The sequence below is a fragment of the Notolepis coatsorum genome, assembly GCF_963971535.1.
Source record: "Notolepis coatsorum genome assembly, chromosome: 5".
Lineage (NCBI taxonomy): Eukaryota > Metazoa > Chordata > Actinopteri > Aulopiformes > Paralepididae > Notolepis > Notolepis coatsorum.
In genome coordinates this window covers 157,004,549-157,027,422 of record NC_140169.1, presented here as the reverse complement: position 1 = coordinate 157,027,422, position 22,874 = coordinate 157,004,549, and the positions used below count along the sequence as shown (strand labels likewise).

The following is a 22,874-nucleotide window of genomic DNA, read 5'->3' as shown; positions in this document are numbered from 1 at the left end:
TTTCATCCAAGTAAGTTTTAGAGTTGAAAGAGTTTATCAGAATCTCAAAGGCAACATCCAAGTCCCAAACGTTTGTTTTTCGAGGAACAATAGGAGGCAATGGGCATAAATGCCACTCTGCTCTGACTGCTTCCATTGCTTGTAGGCAGTGGTAGAGTTAGTGTTCTCAGTACAGAGTACAAGGCGATATACCAGGAGCCATAAACGCAACACAGAAGCGTTATTATTAACATATACAGAATATGAACTTATACAGAATATGAACTGGTCAATTACACAACGAGTGAATAAAGACAATAATTGATTAATAAAATAACTATTCACCATTAGCTGGACTCAGTTCCGTGTCACTTGAATGAATTGCTTGGGAGTCAGCAGCAGCAGACCATCGATCTTGTATGCTGAGAGTGGGACTGTATCATTGAGACCTTGTAGGCAGTAGTATACTGCCCTGTCAAGGCTAACCGCAGTAACTTGAAAAAAGTAAAAATTTAGTTATGAGTGAAATTGACCTTGTCAATAAATGTTTTATCTTTTTTTTTTTTTTATTATTATTTTTTAAACAAACATATAAACAAACATGACAACACACGACAAGATATACAAGCATTAATTACAGTGCATATCCAATGAAATGACCATTTAGTCAAATGTCTTATACAGGATATACCCCTAATACCTGTTATCTAAAAACCTACACACATATGCTCTAGCTCGTACCCCCCCCTCCCGGACCCCCCATTGGATAATCCAACCATTATAACTTGTTCCTAACCAGACACTACCATTATATGCTAGCTTTTATTCTCTCCACCACTTCTAACCACGTTGTCATTTTGGATTCATTGAGACCCAAAATTCTTGCTGTAGATATTTCTTGATAAATCACATCGAGATATGTAAGAGTCCAGACCTTCCGACACATTTTTTCCGGTTGAAACCATCGTGATGCTATCAGCTTTTTAGCCACTGTGATACCGGATAAAACCAATCTCTTTAGCTGTGGAGGTACTGCATGTTCAAAGACATCATTCAACAGTAATACAGAGGGGTGTACAGGTATATCCAGAGTTAAGAGATTTGATAATTGCTGAGTCACTTCTTTCCAAAATATCTTAACTGGTGGGTAAATGTTTTATCTTGTGACCAAGTTTCAGATGTTAATGTCGCTCAGTTTTGGAGATATGGGGTTTTAAAAACTGCAGTAACTACAAAATCACACTCAAAACCCAGGCAGACCGCAGTAACTTCCAAACAGTAAAAAATGGCTTTAAAGTGTTTTGACTTGCCATCCAAAATGTGTTATAGGTAGATAGATGATAGTACCCAGATTTAACATGTATTAATGAAGTAATCTTTAGGCATACAAAAATATGACATAATTATTTTAATTAACCCCAAAAAAGCAGATACTGCACTCTGCTGCACGATTTCCTTAAATAATTATACAGGTAATGTACAGGCAAAGTGCAGTAACTTCAAATACAATGTTGTTTTCCCTCCAGCTTTCATAACTTAACCTAGCCATTTTTTAAATGTAATTTAATACCTGAATATAATGATGATGATCCAAATAAAATGGCTAGGTGAAGTTATGAAAGCTGGAGGGAAAACAACATTGTATTTGAAGTTACTGCACTTTGCCTGTACATTACCTGTATAATTATTTAAGGAAATTGTGCAGCAGAGTGCAGTATCTGCTTTTTTGGGGTTAATTAAAATAACTACGTCATATTTTTGTATGCCTAAAGATTACTTCATTAATACATGTTAAATCTGGGTACTATCATCTATCTACCTATAACACATTTTGGATGGCAAGTCAAAAAACTTTAAAGCCATTTTTCTCAGTTTCACTGTTTGGAAGTTACTGCGGTCTGCCTTGACAGGGCAGTATAGTTAGTGTACTGTATAGTGTTCTCAGTACAGAGTACTGTAGTGTTCTATAGTTATCATTATGCAAACATAGCCTGCTCTAAATGACTGATGGTGCCTCTGACATTCTGACTAACTCTTTCAATGAAAACACCATCTTGTTCCATGATACATCATGGAGCAAATACAGCTGCATTTCCATATGTAGGTATGTGCAGTATTAACAGTATTGCCAGCTGTATAGCGTGTAATGTGGATTGGTATTTTGGTTCCACATTGGCAGGACCCAATATACAGCACAACGTTTGTGAATTTTACATGTGCCAAGCGGATTGACAATTTTCAGATAATCTATACATTTTATTCTGTACTGTACATAGATACACTGTGTTATCCCAACGGTCACAATAGTTGCCGTCAACATGTTTGCTCATTCTATGACCACACTATACAAATTTGAGTAATTCAGCCAAGATGTAAACAGCGCTGGTCATGTGCACTGCACATCTTGAGACCCTTTATTATTTCAATATTTGCTGGAAATACATTGATACATCATTCAGTAACATTTTCAGAGCCTTATAACAAACATTATTACACTATTGTGACCAGTGGGATTAAATGTGTAATATACATTACATTTTATGTACATGTTATAACATGCATGTATTTATTTTCTATATATATTTTCAGATAATCTATACATTTTATTCTGTACTGTACATAGATACACTGTGTTATCCCAACGGTCACAATAGTTGCCGTCAACATGTTTGCTCATTCTATGACCACACTATACAAATTTGAGTAATTCAGCCAGGATGTAAACAGCTCTGGTCATGTGCACTGCACATATTGAGACCCTTTATTATTTCAATATTTGCTGGAAATACATTGATACATCATTCAGCAACATTTTCAGAGCCTTATAACAAACATTATTACACTATTGTGACCAGTGGGATTAAATGTGTAATATACATTACATTGCATGTTATAACATGCATGTATTTATTTTCTATATATATTTTCAGATAATCTATCAATTTTATTCTGTACTGTACATAGATACACTGTGTTATCCCAACGGTCACAATAGTTGCCGTCAACATGTTTGCTCATTCTATGACCACACTATACAAATTTGAGTAATTCAGCCAGGATGTAAACAGCTCTGGTCATGTGCACTGCACATATTGAGACCCTTTATTATTTCAATATTTGCTGGAAATACATTGATACATCATTCAGTAACATTTTCAGAGCCTTATAACAAACATTATTACACTATTGTGACCAGTGGGATTAAATGTGTAATATACATTACATTTTATGTACATGTTATAACATGCATGTATTTATTTTCTATATATATTTTCTATATATATATTTTCAATTTTAACATTGCCATAATGTTGGAGAGGGCAACACAATGTTTTTGTAAGATAAATAGATGTATACTCTTTGAATAGAAATAAATATAAAGAGTTTGAAGTTGTAACACAATGTTTTTGTAAGATAAATAGTTTCGATGAAGAACAAAACCTCCTAAATGCATACAAAAAAAGGGGAAAACTTCATATCTGCACTTTGCGAGGCACTTATACCTGGTCGGTGTTGTTAACATACGTGTAATATAGTCCAAAAACAGTGTATACAGTGTTTACAGTGTTATTGTACATTGCTAACATACAGTTTATATATTATATATGTATACTCTTTGAATAGAAAAAAATAAAAGAGTTTGAAGTTGATATAATGTGCTTGTGTAGTTATTTTTCTGTTAACTTATTCACATGGATTTTAAAACTGAACCTTAAGTTATAGTAACTGCAAATATTTGAGTTGATTAACTTAAACATTTTTGTTGATTAACTTAAAAGAAATGAGGCATTAGATTGCCTCAATGTCTTTGAGTTCTGTTAACTTAATCACATGGATTTAAGGTTGAACCTTAAGTCACAGTAACTGAACATATTTGAGTTCCCTCCACTTGAGAACCTTAAGTCACAGTAACTGAACATATTTGAACTGCCTTAACTGAGAACTGTAAGTCACAGTAACTGAACATATTTGAGTTGACACCACTTGAGAACCTTAAGTCACAGTAACTGAATATATTTGAATTGCCTTAACTGAGAACTGTAAGTCACAGTAACTGAACATATTTGAGGTGACTCCACTAGAGAACCTTAAGTCACAGTAACTGAACATATTTGAATTGCCTTAGCTGAGAACTGTAAGTCACAGTAACTGAACATATTTGAGTTGCCTCCACTTGAGAACCTTAAGTCACAGTAACTGAACATATTTGAACTGCCTTAACTGAGAACGTTAGGTTATGACTATAACCAAGTTCTGTTAATTAGGGGTGACGCTTGGCATCACTCTGCACTCTCTCGCATACGTGCACGCGCACTGAATAAATTCCACAAATGTACCTTTAATACCAGTATTAGTCTGACCACACCCCTCATCAGCTTACCTTCATAAGCAGGTGTGTGGTCACCTGCTCTCCTCCTTCCCAAGCTTTCACCACAAGGTGAGGTCAAGGGCTGCAGCGGCCGTCGGATGCCAAGCGTCACCCCTAATTAACAGAACTTGGTTATAGTCATAACCTAACGTTCTGTATCATTAGGGGCTCTGCTTGGCATCACTCTGCACAAAGGGAGGCCAAGCGAGGCCACTGGCCGACAAATACACCCCGCTGAAGGCCCCCCACAACCAACAGAACAGGGAGGGCCGAGCCCCCCCGACCCCCCCTAATGGAGGGCACCCCCCCTATTAGAGGTTTACCGGGAGGGCGACTGACCCGACCGTGCGAAGAGGCACTCAAGCAACTCAACGCACAGGGTGAGCAGACCGTGGCTTGACCCCACGACTACACACACGCACAACCCGCATGCCACCCGGGAACGAACGGAGGGAAACAACCTCGTTACTGCCCCCAGAATCACGGGATCAAGGGCAAACCCAACCCCGTGGCAAGGCCGTAGCAGCGGAGCGCGAAGGAAGACCCAGACCCACCAAAAGGACTGGACTCCCTGGAATGGGGGCCCGGAGAAGTCCATGATGCCAGCATCAAGACCCCACCAGGTGGGCACTTAGTGACCCCGCCCCCCACATCGCCAGCATATTCGGACAAAGGCCGCTCAGCCGAGCGGGCCCTGTCCTCCCCAACAGTACACCGTCTGGCACACTGGCCCTGCAACAGGCAGACAGCATGGCCGTAAACACACAAGAGTTAACCAACGGAAGCAGGCAGTGCACCGGGGAAAAAGACCAGGCAACAGGCTGTTAACCCTAGCCTGGAGACTGCGGACGAGACAGGCGCCAGAAGGACAGCTGAACATAACATATGGCGTTGTCGCATAACCAAGCCTCCACAGAGAAGGCTGACACGATTGGCAGACGTCATGAACGTGCAGGGGCACCCTCAACCGGTGAACCCGGGAGTTGACACTGCAGCAACACACCAGAGAACCAACCACCCAGGTGTTACCCTATGCAATGGTTGGTCCCATAACCCATCAAAAAAAAAAAAAAAGAAAAAAAAAACACACATGCGGCACTGCCGCAGCCCGTGTTCCAGTTTCCAACAGGGTTATCCCGGGCCTACGGGTCAACGAAACATTACCCCGGACCGGGCCCGGTGATACGGGGAGCACAGGGTCCCCCGAGGAGGCCAAAACCACCCCAACAGGCACCTCTTCGCCATGCGTAAGAGAAGAGCGTAAAAAATGGAAAACCAGCCCCAGCACCCCGCACTCGGTATTCCCAGGAGGTCACCCAACCAAGTACCAACCAAGACCAACCTGCATGGCGGCCGAGATCCGACGACATTACGACAGTGTAGAATACAATGTACCCAACAAGGGTTCCATAACGCTCAACCCTGTGACACCCGGACCGACCTAGCATTTTTTCCCCATGAAAAAAACCCAAGTCCCTCAGGGTACCAGAACAGCAGATCTGCATCCCCGGCGGACAACGGGTGTAACTGATCTGGACCAGCGCGACCAGAACCAGTCCCGTGCCCTAACCACGCCGACATGCCAACCCCAGGAGAAAGGGCAGATATGCGTGTTGATCCTAAAACATAAAAAGAAGGCGCCACCCAGACGTTTCGGTACGAACCGCGCCCGGCGGCCCACCCCCAGGGCGTAAGACCCTTCCCCATATGTTCAGATCCATTCCGTTATCATCCCCTGATATGAACGGGAACCCATCGACAACCACACAGGGTGTCGGAAGAGGAAAAAAACCCCATCCCAATTGCTTCATAAAAACGCTGTTTTAACCCCAAGCAATCAAGGCGGGCCAGTCAGCCAATGTCCAACAGAACATCCTGAGCTAGCACTATGTGTGCGTTTTGACATACCCACATCAACAATAGGCTATTTAGACCATCTTATTGAATCCCCAAGACGCCCAGGGGAACGACAAGAGGGGCGAGATGCAATCAACTCCATGAATGAATGAATGAAAACTTTACCCAACAGATTGCAGAAAGGGTACAACCCAGTACGGCGCAATACACACAATTGGTTAAGGGGAGGCAGACCTGAGAAAGACGTTAGTCTTGTTTCCATCAGGGACCCTCATTTCCAATCCATATAGACACATCCAACTCTTTATAATAATAAAGAAAAAGCATCACCCGTATGAACCAACTGCACAGCTGGGAGTAAAAAACCCGTTTTCACATGATTTTAATCCAGTCACTCTTTTGAATCAGAGTGTAAGACCAGACCCTCCCAGAAACACCTTCCCACATGAGTTTATAGTCATGAAAAAGATATGCCAACTGTGAGTCACGTGACCAACTGACTCAAGTTTACACATAAATCGGGCGCAGCAGAACTGTGAGCCCTACGCCCTAACTCGACACCTTTAAGACACCGTAACTCATGGAAGGCGTCGCCATAGCAACACCGCTACAACGGGCGGGGAATCCTGCCGGCTCCTGTCTTGTAATAGGAGTTGGCAGAATAACCCCCCCCCCCCCTGCCAAGACGTCCCACCGGCTCGGCCCTGACTGGCTCAGCAGAAGAGATCAAAAATCCCCTAAACCAATCAAGTGGGAAAGGAGGGGTTTATTCGACACCCCCTCACGAAAACACACTTCGTTCCCTACACACAGAAAAACAACCGTAGCCATTTTGAAAACCTCCGGTAGAATGCAATGCATAGCATAAGCTAATACAATGCCCGCTACCCACAAAATGTGAACAGGATTTACAACAAAACACAAGTCGCATGTGTGTGAATCCTACACCCGTTGACTATGTCGTACATAGCAAAAAAACGCTGACCGAGAGTAACGGCTAGGCCGTGGAATGTGCGTGTACGAGTATTACTGCAACTAAACAACACAGCATTGTGAGACACATATACTTAGTTCAAGCAATGGAATAACACCAGTTTCTACCTGCATGTGGAGCATCAAGCTAATAGAACCTATTACTGAGTGTATGTTGCAGACCTTGCTTAACCTCGTAACACAACACGACTCATCTCACAACGTAAAAGTGCAGATTCATATATACACAACCCCACCATATGAATTGTTGAAGAAACACACAGTTAGTTCGGCCAAAACACAGTCCCCCTTATGTCGGGGAACGTTTTTATTTATAATGTTTTTTAAGGCACAAAATCATAGAGGGGCCGGGGAGGGTGTAAAAGAGGGGGGATACAGAGGGGAAAAGTCACTCAGCTGCGTCTGCCACCTCGCGCCGCTCGAGTCTTGCCACCCCGAGGAGCCCCGGAGGGACGGTAGGTTACTGTCTGCTGGACACGACGTTCCCTACCATCTCCTCCGGTCGTGGATGGGCCGGCGGTGGCAGAAGCGCCGTCTCTTCTCCTGGCCCTCTTGGAAGGGCCAGCAGCGGCGGCGGAGGTAGTGGTAGCGGCGACGGAGACAGCTCGACGTCGCGGAAGCCTTCTGACTCCACCGGCAAAGATGGGAGGCGGAAAATGGGGTTGGAGGATGGATCTCTCCTCTGCCATCTCTCTGCATGTCGAGGTCATCAACCGCAGGGCCTTCCCGAACAGACCAGCGTCGAAGAGGGCGGCCGTCAGAAGAGGAGCTCTCTTCTTCTCCGGCACACGGGCCTGCTCCAGCCAAAGATGACGCTGGCCCAGGGTGGCCAGGGCACGCACTTTCCCCATGGCTATGGCCAGCACCTGGGAAAGGTGCAGGACAGCTCCAGCAGCCTGGGTGATCTGATCGCATTTTACCTCGTTCAGATCCGTGCCGCCCGTCATGATCCCCGATACAAATCTAGCCAGGTGGGCGATGTTAGACGCCGCAGCCAGCGATTGTGTACCAGGGATGAATGACTGGTCACCCCAATAAGCCAATCGCCTAGCCGATTTCCCCTGGAGGACCGGCTTGCATAGGGGTTCCCACACCATATCTGGACAGAGGAGAGCGGCCATCGGACTGTCAAGCCGAGGCACGCCCTCCCCCATACCTTTGACTAACCCCGACACCCGCGTAACTGGTACGTAGGTGGGAGTTAGTCCCATGATGTTGGACACCGCTTGACCCCGACGAACATAGGCCCCCATCGAGGGGAAAAATGGGTAGACAACGTCCACCCCTCTCACTGGGCGACGCTGCCAGGGATGACCTATGAGATCATCAGGGACAGGTGCAGGCAATGGCAGCGGCAGCGGCACGCCGTTTGCGGCGGCGGCTACCGCCATGAGCTCGGGAAACAAAGCCTGCAGTTCCCCCTGCAGACTTTCCTCCACCGACCCCGCATCCCTCACATGCAGCAGGCTGCGACTGGTTAAGGAGCCACAGTCTGATGTGGCCGACAGTAGGGCATCCTGTTGATGAGGCCAAGGTGGTTCCTCGACATCCTCGAACAGGGAGCCCCATGGAGCCATTTCTCCCCCCTCCGGGGTCTCCTGAGGAGGGATACTCTCCTCCACGGGACCATCATACAAGAATCCGTCCGCCTCTTCCATGAAGTCCTCAGTTTCCATCGGAAATCCAGAGCCGGACGCATCCTCGCTGGTCTCCAGCAGTTCCCCAAACCCAGGCCGTTCGCGTCTGCACGCTACCATCTTGCGACGTGAACGGGCAGACGCGAAAAGTTTGCGTCGCAAATCCTCTGGCTCCAAGACAACCCCCCGTTCACCAACGGACGATACCCCGGAACCAGAAGAACCAGAGTCGAGATCAGGCCATCGCCGGAGCGACGGCACCGACTCCTCGGCTCTTCGGAGAGGCAAACTATCCATCGGCTGTCTCCTGGGCTGGGTCGGCAACCACGAAAGTGGCAACAGCCCAGCACCAAGACGCACGACAGAGGCGGGAATGGAGAACCGCTGGTGAAGAGTAGGTCTAGCGGGTCTACTCTCCGCGGAATACATTATGACCCAAACTTTTTCTTTACAACAGATGTGAGAGAAGAAAAAATTAAGCACAATGTAAACTCGTCACAACTCTTTTCAACTAACAACACGTCAAGTGGGGTACTACCAGGCACTTCCTTGTGGTGAAAGCGAGAAGGAGGAGAGCATGTGACCACACACCTGCTTATGAAGGTAAGCTGATGAGGGGTGTGGTCAGACTAATACTGGTATTAAAGGTACATTTGTGGAATTTATTCAGTGCGCGTGCACGTACGCGAGAGAGTGCAGAGTGATGCCAAGCAGAGCCCCTAATGATACAGAACTGTAAGTCACAGTAACTGAACATATTTGAGTTGACTCCACTTGAGAACTGTAAGTCAGAGTAACTGACCATATTTGATTTGACTTAACTGAGAACCTTAAGTCACAGTAACAGACCATATTTGAGTCTCCTTAACTGAGAATTGTAAGTCTTAGCCAACTGAAAACATTTGAGTTGATCAACTTAAAAAATTTGAGGCATGGGATTACGTAAATTTTTTTAAGTTCTGGAAACTTATTCGGGTTTACAGTGTACAGCATAATAATATTTACACATATATATATATATAATAGATTATAAAATGCTAATGATGTGTTGGAAGCTCATCTGTTCAGAATCCCCCTTCTTAAAGCAAACTGGAAACAGCCAGATCAGGGCTTTGATTCATGCTGGTTATCGGATGGGTCATCGTGACCTATTATGTGTGCTCATAGCTATTACTATACTGCATTATGAGTCATTCTGAATATCCTCATAATCATTTATAGATGTTTGTGTTAAATAAATTGTAGGCAAATATTTTGACTGTATTGCACTTACCCATTGGATGAGGTTTGCACATAAGTATATCTAAAAATTTACTTGAAACAATGGAACTTATATAAACAAGAATGCACAGTTAAGATTCAGCGATGTCCACTGTGCAGTTTGTATGTGAAGGTATAGACCTGTTCGCTATACACGTCAGACTCGGTGTGCGCGCGCATCACGGGGGCAGAAAGGAACGTAATCCTGGTTAGAACAACGGGGCAGACTACAATATATTTGCATTTGTTATCCATGCTAGCGATCTAAACAATCAATCCATGCCAAAGCTAGATATGTAAAAGGTGAAAGACTCACACTCACAGCCACGCTGATTTGGCAAAATTACATCCAGCCGTTTTCGTTAGAAACAACTTATAGTCAGGGGAGTGTCATGGTTTTAGCGCAGCAGCTCGCACAGGTCCGGGGCAACTTCGTCACGTGACTCAGTTGGTATTGCTGATTGGCTCGAACACGGTATGTTTGTAAACAGCGAACAGGTCTATTGTTGCCCTCTTATGTGTAGAATCCAGGTACAGAGATATTAACTGGAAGATAAGTCATCAGGAACGCTCCAAATCACACACAAACACAATCGCTCAGTAATGCACACAAAGAGAATACAAAATATATGTTTTTATTTTTTAAAGAGTTGTACATAAATATGCAGCACTTGGCATAACATGTGCATTAAACATGTTTTACAACTGTTTTAGTCAAATGAATGAAAATTAAATAAATAAATTATCAAACTCAAAGTGTACATATTTCATCCACAGGAAGTTCTGTTGGATGTGGCACAGATAGACCCCCCTACTCATCCTCTCAAGAAACCTGAGACTAAATCAATTATGGCAGAGTATATTTGGCTAGCGCAATCGGAAAGATTCAACCCAGAAAAGTTCAAAATGTAGTTAAATGGTAAATGGTGCATTTATATAACAGCTTTTATCCAAAGCGCTTTACAATTTATTCCTGACATTTTTACCCATTCACTTACACATTCACACACCGACGGCGGAGGCGACCGTGCGAGGTGCCTTGCATGCCTCAAGGACACATCGACACGCTGCCCGGGAGGAGCGGGAATCAAACCGGAAACCTCCGGATTACCAGACGACTGCTTTACCGCCCGAGCCACTGGTAATTGGTTAAAGATTATATTGTTCTCAAATGCTACCAAAGTGATTACAAAGTGATGGCTGAGTCAGTCAGATTACGTTGAAGGATTGTAAAAAAAAAATTAAGTGTTTCTCTGGACAGGTGTGTAGGAGTGGAACAGATGATGGTCGGATGAACAAAACATATATAATAAATATATATATTTATTTATGAAGACAGTGAGAAGACTATTCTCTTTTAACCCTCGCATGGTTATGGACTCGCTTTAATAATAATAATTTATTTGAACCTGGGATTCACTGGCCATGGCACATTTTTATCAAGAACATATAAAAGAAAAAAACGTCTGTGCTGCACCCCCCCCCCCCCCCCCCCCCCCCATTTATAATTATGTGGTGTTCAGGACCCGGAAGTGTGTGTGAATTGTAGGTGAAAACATGTAAATATGCTAACAATGAAACACAAAAGTTCACTTCTTACAGTATGTCTGTTTTTACAGACATCACATTTTATCACAAAAAGCAAATAGCACTTTTATTGATAAATGTGACCCAGCAGAGGTAAATAGCGAATATTAACCATATTTGCTTTCTAGATTGCTTATAATTGAGATAAAGCGAACATCGGTTAAGTATTTTTTTTTTTACATAAATCGTTATGGCTTTATTGTTTTTAAAATCCCAATAATGTGGTGGATCCACCACCAGATGAACCGTGAACACAGGACGAGTAACACAACAACATGGACACCACCAAGGGTTAACGCAAGGATTATAAAATGTAACATTTTAGGTTACGAACGTCGTCACATTTCTCAGACGATCATTCAAGTCACTTTGAGGCAATTCATATGAATGAATTCATATTAATTATAATAATTATTCATATGAATAATTATATTATTATTACAATCATCACAATGGCAAGTCATCGGTGCTGTAATTGTAAAAAAGCAATAACACAAAACACTTTATGAAACAACATAAACAAGTACTTGATGCTTGTTAGGGCTGCATAATTCAATGTGCAAAAAACATCTGTGGCAAAAAAAAGTGTCAGACTCTGCAAGTCACCTTAGAAATGCTGCTGTTAGCGCAGTGGACTAAGTACCATCGCAGAGACTCTGGGATCGAATCCAGCTATCAGCGGTACCTCCGGCTTGGTCAGTCGTCCCTACTAACACAATTGGCAGTGTTAGCGGGTGGGAAGCCAGTGGGCTGTGTGTCCTGGTCATTGTAAACTGCGACTCCTACCTGTTCAGCAGGGAGGGGATCTGGGGGAAACTGAAACTCCTCGCTCGCTGTCAGGTGAAAAGAAGCGGCTGGCGACTCCACATGTATCGGAGGAGGCATGTGGTAGTTCTACACCCTCCCGGGAGAGGAAGTAATGAAAGGAAGTTCTGTGAGAATGTTGCGGCTGTGTGACCAATACTCTTATAGGCTCCGTTCACACTGCAGGCCTTTAGTGCTCAATTCTGATTTATTGCTCAGATCTGATTGGCTGTTCACATTATTTAAAAAGAAATTTGGCCGATATCAGATTCCAGTGTGAACCGGTCATGCTCCTGAACTGATCCGCATGCGCAAATTAACAAAGAAGATGGACGTAAAAAAAATAATTATGACGAATGTCAATCTAGAGTGACGTAAAAGTCGCATGACTGTTTCAGACTGAGGTCGCGTTGCAAAAGATCAGACCTGTATCTGATTTAGAACCACATATGAAAGTGGCCCAGATCAGATGTTTTAAAGATTACATTCAAAAGTCTCCTTTATTATGAAGCAAGCTTCCAGGTGCCAGTAGTTAGTAAATACTGTCAGGTGCCAGTAGGTAGTACAGACAGACAGGGTTTCAGGTGCTGCCGGTTAAAAGTCTCATGACCTCGTCCCGTGGTGCAGGAAGCGGTAATAAAGGCTGCCATCTTGGAAGAACCGGTGGTCCTCGTCGTCGACGTGCCGGAGCACTCCGCCCCGCTGGAGCCTCTCTCCGTAGAAGACCGCCGCCCCCCGGTCCCGGGCCAGGCCCGCCCCCTGGAGCCAGTCCACCATCTCGCTGCCCTGGAACCAGTCCGCCGCCGTCCCCTCCGCACGCCTGGTGAGGGTCACAGGAAGTAAGACTTCATGAAGTCGAGGGGGGGGTGACAGGTTTCCGTATGCTCATTCACTTCACTTTCACTTTCACTTTCAATTCACTATGAATTGAAAATGGGGGACCCTGATGTAAACAAGACAAACGTCTTTCTCTGGTCTGCATCCCCTTAACAATTGTGTGTATTGAGCTGTACTGTATTGTACCCATTCTGCAATCTGTAAAATAACGTTTTCATTAATTCATTCATTCATTCATTCAACGACAATGACACTACAACAAAACATCAACTACACTCACGGCACAGACATCCACACGTACACACTCACTTTAAATAAACACGCACCGTAACACCCACTTTACTCCCTTTAGACACTTTAACACACTTTATATGTATTGGTAAAGAGATTTGCACTACAATTCATACCTCATTGCACCTTACCCTAAGTTTGTACCTCATCACATTTCTGCATGTACCTCACTGTTACTCTTTTTACTCTGTATTGTATATTGTATATATGTATATATTGACTGAACACTTTTTGTTTACATACTTTTGACTTTTTCTATTTTATACTTTTTATCTATTTTATCTAGCACACTCCCAGGGGCTCATACAGAAAAAAGCATTTCATGGAAAAGTATTCTGTATTTTACTATGACAACTAATAAAGAAACTTGAAACTTGAACTTGACTCTCATGTTAATCAATGATAAGTGTTCATTGTTAATTAATAATGTTAATGTTTTGAGTAAGGGGCAGGCGAAATACAATTTTCTTTTCGCTCACGGAATGTGCAAATTGAGATGTGCTTTGATTATGAAACAGTTTTATATTACTGTGCATTACCATAAACGGAACAAATAATTTTTTTATTAAATGACAGTATTCACCGGAGGGCCCGCTAACCACTGTGACCACTAGGAGGAGGATTGATTGATTGATTTAATTTATTTGACAACTTTGAAGAAGAAAAAACCACATACATTTGAAGCAAGCTTCTCGTACATATAAAGTCATCAAGGATAAACACAATAAAGTTTAAAGCTTATTTCCATTATGGTCCTTAATGGGGGGCGGGGTATCCTATTAGTCACCTATGATCCATTTCTTCAGACAGGGCTTGAATCTTTTTTTTTTGTATTTAATTTTTTTATTATTTTTTAAACAAACACATAAACAAACATGACAACACACGATTAGATATACAAGCATTGTTAACAGTGCACATCAAATTAAATCACAGTTTAAATAAATGTCTTATACAAGATATGCCCCTAATACCTGCTATCTATTCCCCTACACACATATGCTCTTGCTCGCACCCCCCACCCTGGACCCCCCAATGGATAATCCATCCATTATCATTCGCTCCTAACCAGACACTACCATTATATGCTAGCTTTTATTCTCTCCACCACTTCTAACCACATTGTCAATTTGGATTCATTGAGACCCAAAATTCTTGCTGTAGATATTTCTAGATAAATCACATCGAGATATGTAAGAATCCAGACCTTTCGACACATTTTTTCCGGTTGAATCCATCGTGATGCTATCAGTTTTTTAGCCACTGTAATACCAGATAAAACCAATCTCTTTAGCTGTGGATGTACTGCATACTCAAAAACATCATTCAGCAGTAATACAGAGGGGTGTACAGGTATATTCAGAATTAAGAGATTTGATAATTGCTGGGTCACTTCTTTCCAGAATATCTTAACTGGTGGGCAGTCCCAGTACATGTGCATAAATGTCCCCTCGTCCCCATTTGTACATAAGGAGCATTTGGAGTCTTGTTTAAGACCCATTCTGTTCAGTCTTATAGGAGTCAAGTATGTCCTATGAATATAGTTAAGATTGGTTTGTTGATGGTCCGGGTTCCTTGATGCAAGTCGAACATTTGCCCAGGCTTCTTGCCAATCAAAATCTATTTCCAGGTCTGGTATATCCCTCCTCCAAATAGAGTCTAGGTGGAGGGTTTCATACGAGGCCGTTAGTAATTGATGATAAAAATCTGATACAAAACCTCTCGATGTCTCTCTTTCATAGAAACATTTGTGGTATCTGTGGTGTGCAATTGGTATCCTTAATGGAACACCTTGAGACTTCAAACATAACAATAATTGTGCGTAAAAAAAATATGTGGAACCGGTGAGATACATTTTTTTTTCTATTTCATCATAACTACAAATACCCTGTTTGTTGAAAACATCTCCTAATGTATGTATGCCTTGCTTTTCCCATCTAGGGAATCTTATAGGTCGTTTTCCAATCAGGAGTGCATTGTTATTGAATAAGGGAGTATGATTATGCCATTTATGTGGGTTAGAATATTTTTTTTGTGTTTCACGCCATATCCGGATCGCATGTGTAATTATGGGGCCAAATTTCAGTTCGCATTGCTTAATTTATATTTTGGTGTATACTATGTCCTGCAGTCTCTGTGGTGCTACTATATTTACTTCAAAATTTCTCCAGGATACTGATGCTTGGGGTTCAAACCAGGTTGTCAGTGGTCTTAAAGTGTACGCCTTAAAATTGTGGAAATAATTTGGAATTGCCATCCCTCCGTCTGCTTTGTTTCTCTGTGCGGTGGATCTTTTTATACATGGTGGTTTGTTATTCCAAATAAATGTATATGCGGAAGAGTGTATTTTTTTCCAGTAACCATCTGGAGGGGGTAACGGAAGCATTGAGCTGATGAAGTTGATTCTAGGTAAGACATCCATCTTAACTATTGAAACCCGTGCCTGTACTGAGTTTTTAAGTTTTGACCACCTGTCAAAGTCGTATTTGATTTTATTTTGGATTTCTATGTAATTGTGTTTCACCGTTTGGCTTATGGTAGGGAATACTTCAACTCCCAAACATCTAAAGTGTTTAACCATTGGTATTTCTTCTGGAAGACTTGTATTCTTTGCAGGGGCGTTTAGTGGAAGGAAAGCCGACTTTGGCCAGTTTATCTTAAATCCCGATAGGTCGCCAAAGTCATTAATCAACTTGAGAAGATGAGATTAATTGATTGATTGAATACTTTATTTTGACACAAATCGTAGGACAAAAAAACATTTTAAAAGACAAGACAATAACAGTGTCAACAACGCTGGTCAAAAATGGATAAAACACAATAAAGCCAAGGCTTGTTTCCATTGTGGTCCATACATGGAACATAAAAAGGCACAGAAACACAAATGGACATGTACACTAGACAGGATACATCCTAAAAATGTGTATAAAAACACCTAACCTGACAACTCATACAGTTAACTAATGTTAAAAGAAAATCCGCAAACCCTTAAAAGCAACTCATGATAAAAGAAATAAAAGCCAAGTTATGATAAAAGAGATAAAAAACATTTTAACATGAGGCATTGCGGTGTTAGGGTTTTGCATGAACAGTATTACGTCGTCCGCATATAGACTAATGTTGTTTTGTGTGCCCTTGATTACGATTGGTTCTATGAGTTGGGATTGTCTTATATATTGTGCTAAAGGTTCTAGTGATAAATCGAATAGTCCGGGACTAAGAGGGCAACCCTGTCTAGAAGAGCGTGATACCGGAAATATTCCGGAGGTGATTATACCTGTTGTAATCATGGCCGATGGGTCTTTGTATAATACTTTAATCATATCAATGAATCCTTTTCCTAACCCCATCCTTTCTAATACTGCCCATAGATACGACCATTCCAGCCTATCAAAAGCTTTCATTGCATCCAGGGACAGCATCGCCTTGGGTGTGGTGTCGTCCTTGCTGGCATCTAGTACGTATAATAATCATCTTATGTTGTCAGTGATCAAACGGTTTCATATGAAGCCAGTTTGATCCGGATGAACTAAAGACGTCATATGCTTTTGAAGTCTGATGGCTAATACCTTAGAGAACAGTTTGATATCGGTTCCGAGGAGGCTTAAGGGTCTATAACTACCGCACTCTGTGGGGTCTTTGTCTTTTTTAAGGAGGACTGTTATGAGTGCAATATTGTCGTTCTTATGAAAGTTCCCCTCCTTGACTGAGTATAAAATCATATTAAGTAATAGGGGTCCAATTATGTCCCAACATGAGAGGTACATTTCTGGTGGGATACCGTCTCTTCCAGGAGCCCTACCACTTTGCATTTCGGATATGGCCTTCCTGAGTTCCTCTAGTGTGATTGGTGTTTCTAACTGTTTAGCATCATCCTCTGAAAGTTTGGGGAGGTTAATTTGATTAAGATATGTGTCCATTTTGTTTTGATCGAAGGTCGTTTCTGATTTATACAAGTTGGAGTAGAATTATTTGAATGTCGCGTTTATTTCTTTGGTGTCTGTTACAAGTCCTTGTTGTGCATTAATGGAAGTTATATCTGCAAATTTTGCGTTAACTCTTAATCGCGTAGCTAGTAGGTGACTTGGTTTGGAACCTTGAGAGTAATGCTGTTGTCTTGTGCTACGTATTTGTACTTCAGATTGTTAATCTCTATTTTTAGTAAATTAACTTGAGATTCCAGTCGAGCCGAGTCGTTATATTGTAAAGAAGTAAATAATGTAGAGTAAAGCGTTTCTAATTCCGCCAGTTTTGAGCATCGATTCTTGTGTATTTTGGATGAAAAGCTACCCGTGAAATCCTTGATCATTCCCTTTACCGACATCCATAATATTCTAGGGTCCGGCACCGAGTTCACATTCTCTGGTAGGAATACTGAAAGAGCTTCTTTGAGTTGTGTAATGAATTCCTTGTTATTCAGCAGTGTTGTGTTAAAGCGCCATCTTGGGGCTCGGGATGATAGTACACCAAATGATCCTTTTAGGAGTAAATAACAGTGATCTGATAGTGCATTGGGTACCATCTCCACTTCATAGTTATCAAATAGTCTCGGTGTTGCGAAAACATAATCTATTCTGGAGAGTGTTTTATATCTTGCTGATCGACAAGAGTACTTCCGGGTCGTGGGGTTGAGTGATCGCCATAGATCATTTATACCTGTATTCTTTGCCCAATCCTTTAACGCATTAGATGACTTTTTTTGTTCGTTGGAAAAGTTGGGATAAGATTTATCCAACCCAGGGTCCCAAATGGCATTAAAATCTGCACCAATTATAAATTAGTATTCTGGAAGGTTTAACATTTCCCTAGTGAGTGCAGTGTAGAAATTAGTTTCGTATAGATTTGGGGCATATACCGCTACCAACGCTATTTTCCTATTCTTGTGTATAATCTTAGCTATGGTTATCCGACCATCTGCATCAGACCATACTCCCTTCAATTCAATATTCAATTTCCGTTTCATGACTATAGCATCTCCACGGGTTCTCGTTCCAAAGGAAGAGTGACTAATGTTATGGTATGTGTTGTCCGCTAACATAGCTTTGTCTCCCACTAAAATGTGCATTTTGCTTAAGAGAGCCACATCAACCTGTTTGTTTTTCATCAATGTGAGCACGCTTTTGCGTTTATGTTGATTATTTATTCCCCCAGTGTTCCAGATCATTATATTCAAACTAGCCATAATCTATACATATTGATTTGTATTTGTTGGTAATATTTCTGGAGTGCGAATTCACAATGGATTTACATCCCACTGTTGAGGTCCCGTTGAGAGCCGAGCATAAAAACATACATATATACAAAAAAAAACCTGATCCCCCCTCCCTTACAGAGTCGTACAAGGTACCTATTTGATACCTCCTTCGCGTACAACTTCTTCCTTTCCTGCACCTCCGGTCTGCCCAGAATGAGCAATTTATCCTAAGCTTTCCTATGTATACCATAGAATCTTTTAATTCTAATGTAATAGAATGTCACCTAACCTGTGACCAAGCCTCTCTCCCGTTAATGTAATTATAACAGAATGAAAATTATACCTCAATTGGTATACTCATTTAAACCTCTCTCTTTTTTTTTAAACCTTCTATTAACATTTATTGGTTAGAACATTTCAGAATAAAGAAATAAAGAATAAGAAATAGTGATGTTTAGAATTAGATATCGAAAACCCATGTAATCCGGGAATATCTACTTAAATTTTTTTTTAAATACCTTTGCATGTTTACACATCTAAACGACAAGGAGAATTTTAAATACTTGTATGCAGATCGTCCCCCGTCATCCGTGATCATTAATCTGTTATGGTGGTCGTTGTTCTTCACATCTATTTCCTGACCAAGTCTCATATCGTTGTTATTTCACGGGGCCATCATTGAAAAAGGTATTGTATTCCAGAGTGCTGCCCGCCGCTCGTGACTTGCAGATTGATGTTTTAATGTTCCAGTACATTCCTCGTGCCATAGAACAATAACAATCCAGTATATTCCAGAATATTCCGTTATGACTCATAGCCTTCATGTAAGAAAAATTGTCGAAAATTCTAGAATGTTCCAAAATGGTCGGTATCAAATCAGACCTGCATATTACCGTGAATCTATATATATATGGTGTTTAGCGTTTTATATCAAATTACTTATTTCTCATTGTTGTCAAAATCTTGTATGTTGCCGTTTTGATGTCCATGCAATTGTAGCGTTATCCAGGAAAGATGAATCTTGTCATCCACTTTTTATATTCTTCATGTAATCTTCTGCCGCCTCAAGCAAACGTAGCACAAATCTCTTTCCTTCTCCCTCAACTATAGAAAGATTAGCTGGATACCGTAAGATGGGGTGGAGACCTTTCTCATATAGCCGGTTTACTACACCCTTGTAGCGGGCCCGCAGAGTTATGGCTTCCTTGCACAAGTCTTCATAGAACCACACTCTTTTCCCTTTGTACATCAGTTTCCCCCATTTCTTGCGTGATTCCCTGATAATCGTGTCTCTTGTTTCAGTTTCCCGTAGACTAGCAATTATCACTCTTTCCTTGTTGTTGTTATTGTAGTTTTCAGATCCAATTCTGTAGCGTTTGTCCACTATCGGTTCTGTAGTTAAAATTTCAGAACCTAGGATTTCGAATAGCACTGCAGCAAACTTGTCATCTGTGCAGTTGACTGATTCATCCAAACCCACTATACGGAGATTGAATCTGCGGGCGTGCCGTTCTATTTCTAGCAGATGGATCAAGTTTTCCTCCTTGTTGTCATGGATTGCCTGCCGGAGCTGTTTGTTTTCCAGTTGCATTTCCTTCGATACTTCGGCGATAGCTTCAGATAGTTCCTTATTCTTCTCCTCTTGCTTCCGTGAGTATTCGATCCCAGTATTTGCAACCGCCGTTATGCGATCGGATTGTGCTACAACCTGTGTCTTGATATATTCAAATTTAGCCTCTATGGCTATCTTAAATGCGGTAGCATTAATCTCGGCTCTTTCCACAGCTTTAGAAATATCATTAACCTTGTCGGTTAAGATCTTCATCATATCTGTCATCAGCGTTTTGAAGTCGGGTGAAATACTCTCCATGACTGTTTCGGCTGAGGTCGTTTGGATGTTAGAATCCATGCTATTGTCGGGCTTTTTATTCTCAATTGCGTCTGCTTTTCCCTTCCCTGTGGAACGTGTCACCGCGCCGTCTGCCATTGGAGAATCTGCTTCACGGCTTTTTGAGTTATCTTTCTTTGCTGGCATGTCGCGTTTGACTGTTGATATAGTTAGTTGAAGGTCTTAGTTAATATATACGTCGAGGTTTAAACACATTAGTGTTGTATAAAGTAGGTTTTAAGCGAAATTAACAAAAAAATGGAGCGGAGCTTGTGACAGATGCGACCGTCACATACTGTCGTCAAACCGGAAGACAGGGCTTGAATCTATTTGCATTTCTTATCATTTTCAACTCTGCTCAAATTGTGTAATATTAAATTTTCTTTTTTTTATATATTTTTTAATACTTTATACTATACCAAAATACTAGGTCTTGTGGCATGTTTTAGTTAAAACATCCCCATTTCATGTAAATTCAGTTGAATTGTAACTCTGCACTGTGCATTCAATATGCAGCGCACTAATCCATCACATCCAGAGACCACCGACTATAACATGAGAAGGATCACTGTGGTAATAAACATAAATTTGTTGTTTAAATAATAATTAAAAAAAAATATATATATATCTTTTAATACTAATAAAAATATCGATATTTATCGATAATTTTGTCCCGATTTATCTATTCTTCCAAATGGCATATCGTCTCAGCCTTACTGACGCCACGTATATTCATGTCCGGGGCCAAGCGCTCCGCTCCAGACAGCGGGAGATACTAGGAGCTCATGAGTTCTGTACAACAAGTCAGCAGGAAGGAAAGGTACAACTCTGGCAGCTAAGGGTCAGTAAGATTGTTTGTCTTGAGTGCATAGTAGGCCTGTCCCCGACTAAGGATTTGGGATTTTATTAAAGTTATTATTATTTTTTGGATCATTCCATTTGGGCTGTGGGGGTGCTTAATGTCTGATTTAACTTAAATCAGACATTAAGCACCCCCCACAGCCCAATCAGACATTCAACACCCCCACAGCCCAAATGGAATGATCCAATTTGCATTTAGACTGAGAGATTGACAGTCGACTATGGCTCCTTTCGATCGATTAGTTGACTATTCGACTAGTCGAGGTCAGCCCTAGTGCATAGTAGTATAGACATATTACATACATATTAGCATAGTAGGTAGTAATATAAGCAAGGTGGATTCCTTAGTAGCAGAGTGCTTGAGAGTAAAAGACATTACAAAGGTTTTTCCCCCCCCTTCATTATAGATATGAATTGAAACATGAAAAGGTTTTTAGTCGACAGCAGCGAATTGGGCGGGTTTCAGCTGTCCTGACTGTGATGGTTTCAGCTGTCCTGACTGTGATGGTTTCAGCTGTCCTGACTGTGGTGGTTTCAGCTGTCCTGACTGTGATGGTTTCAGCTGTCCTGACTGTGGTGGTTTCAGCTGTCCTGACTGTGATGGTTTCAGCTGTCCTGACTGTGATGGTTTCAGCTGTCCTGACTGTGATGGTGTCAGCTGTCCTGACTGTGATGGTTTCAGCTGTCCTGACTGTGATGGTTTCGGCTGTCCTGACTGTGATGGTTTCAGCTGTCCTGACTGTGGTGGTTTCAGCTGACTGTGATGGTTTCAGCTGTCCTGACTGTGGTGGTTTCAGCTGTCAGCTGTCCTCACTGTGATGGTTTCAGCTGTCCTGACTGTGATGGTTTCAGCTGTCCTGACTGTGATGGTTTCAGCTGTCCTGACTGTGATGGTTTCAGCTGTCCTGACTGTGATGGTTTCAGCTGTCCTGACTGTGATGGTTTCAGCTGACCTGACTGTGATGGTTTCGTTTCGGCTGTCCTGTCTGTGATGGTTTCAGCTGTCCTGACTGTGATGGTTTCAGCTGTCCTGACTGTGGTGGGAAGTTCGTTCCACCATTGTGGAGCGAGGAACGAGAATAGCATGCTTCTCTTTGGTGATGGGTCTGAAACGGTTTGTTCTTTAAAACTTTAGGGACACTGCTGAACCAGGAGCAAGAAGCGTAGTCAAAAGGACACTATGCAAGAGCACCAGCAAGTGTTTCCAACGCTGCTTGTTCAAGACATCTGGAGATTCTAGCAAGGAATGTGATTCGATTGTTAATCTTTATAAGAGCTTTCTGTGCCAGACAGGTGGTTATCAAGCACACATCCAGG

The 22,874-nt window shown here is 42.0% G+C and overlaps 1 protein-coding gene across 1 annotated transcript in view; it reads right to left on the bottom strand.

Moving 5' to 3' along the window:
• Positions 1-11,618: 11,618 nt before the first annotated feature.
• The window catches only part of gpr155a (G protein-coupled receptor 155a), a 130,856-nt gene continuing 119,600 nt past the window's right edge, over positions 11,619-22,874 (bottom strand). Inside the window, exon 17 of the mRNA XM_084314870.1 lies at positions 11,619-13,306. Within this exon, the coding sequence (XP_084170996.1) occupies positions 13,090-13,306 (217 nt within the window). The 3' untranslated portion in view covers positions 11,619-13,089. The remainder of the gene's footprint in view (positions 13,307-22,874) is intronic.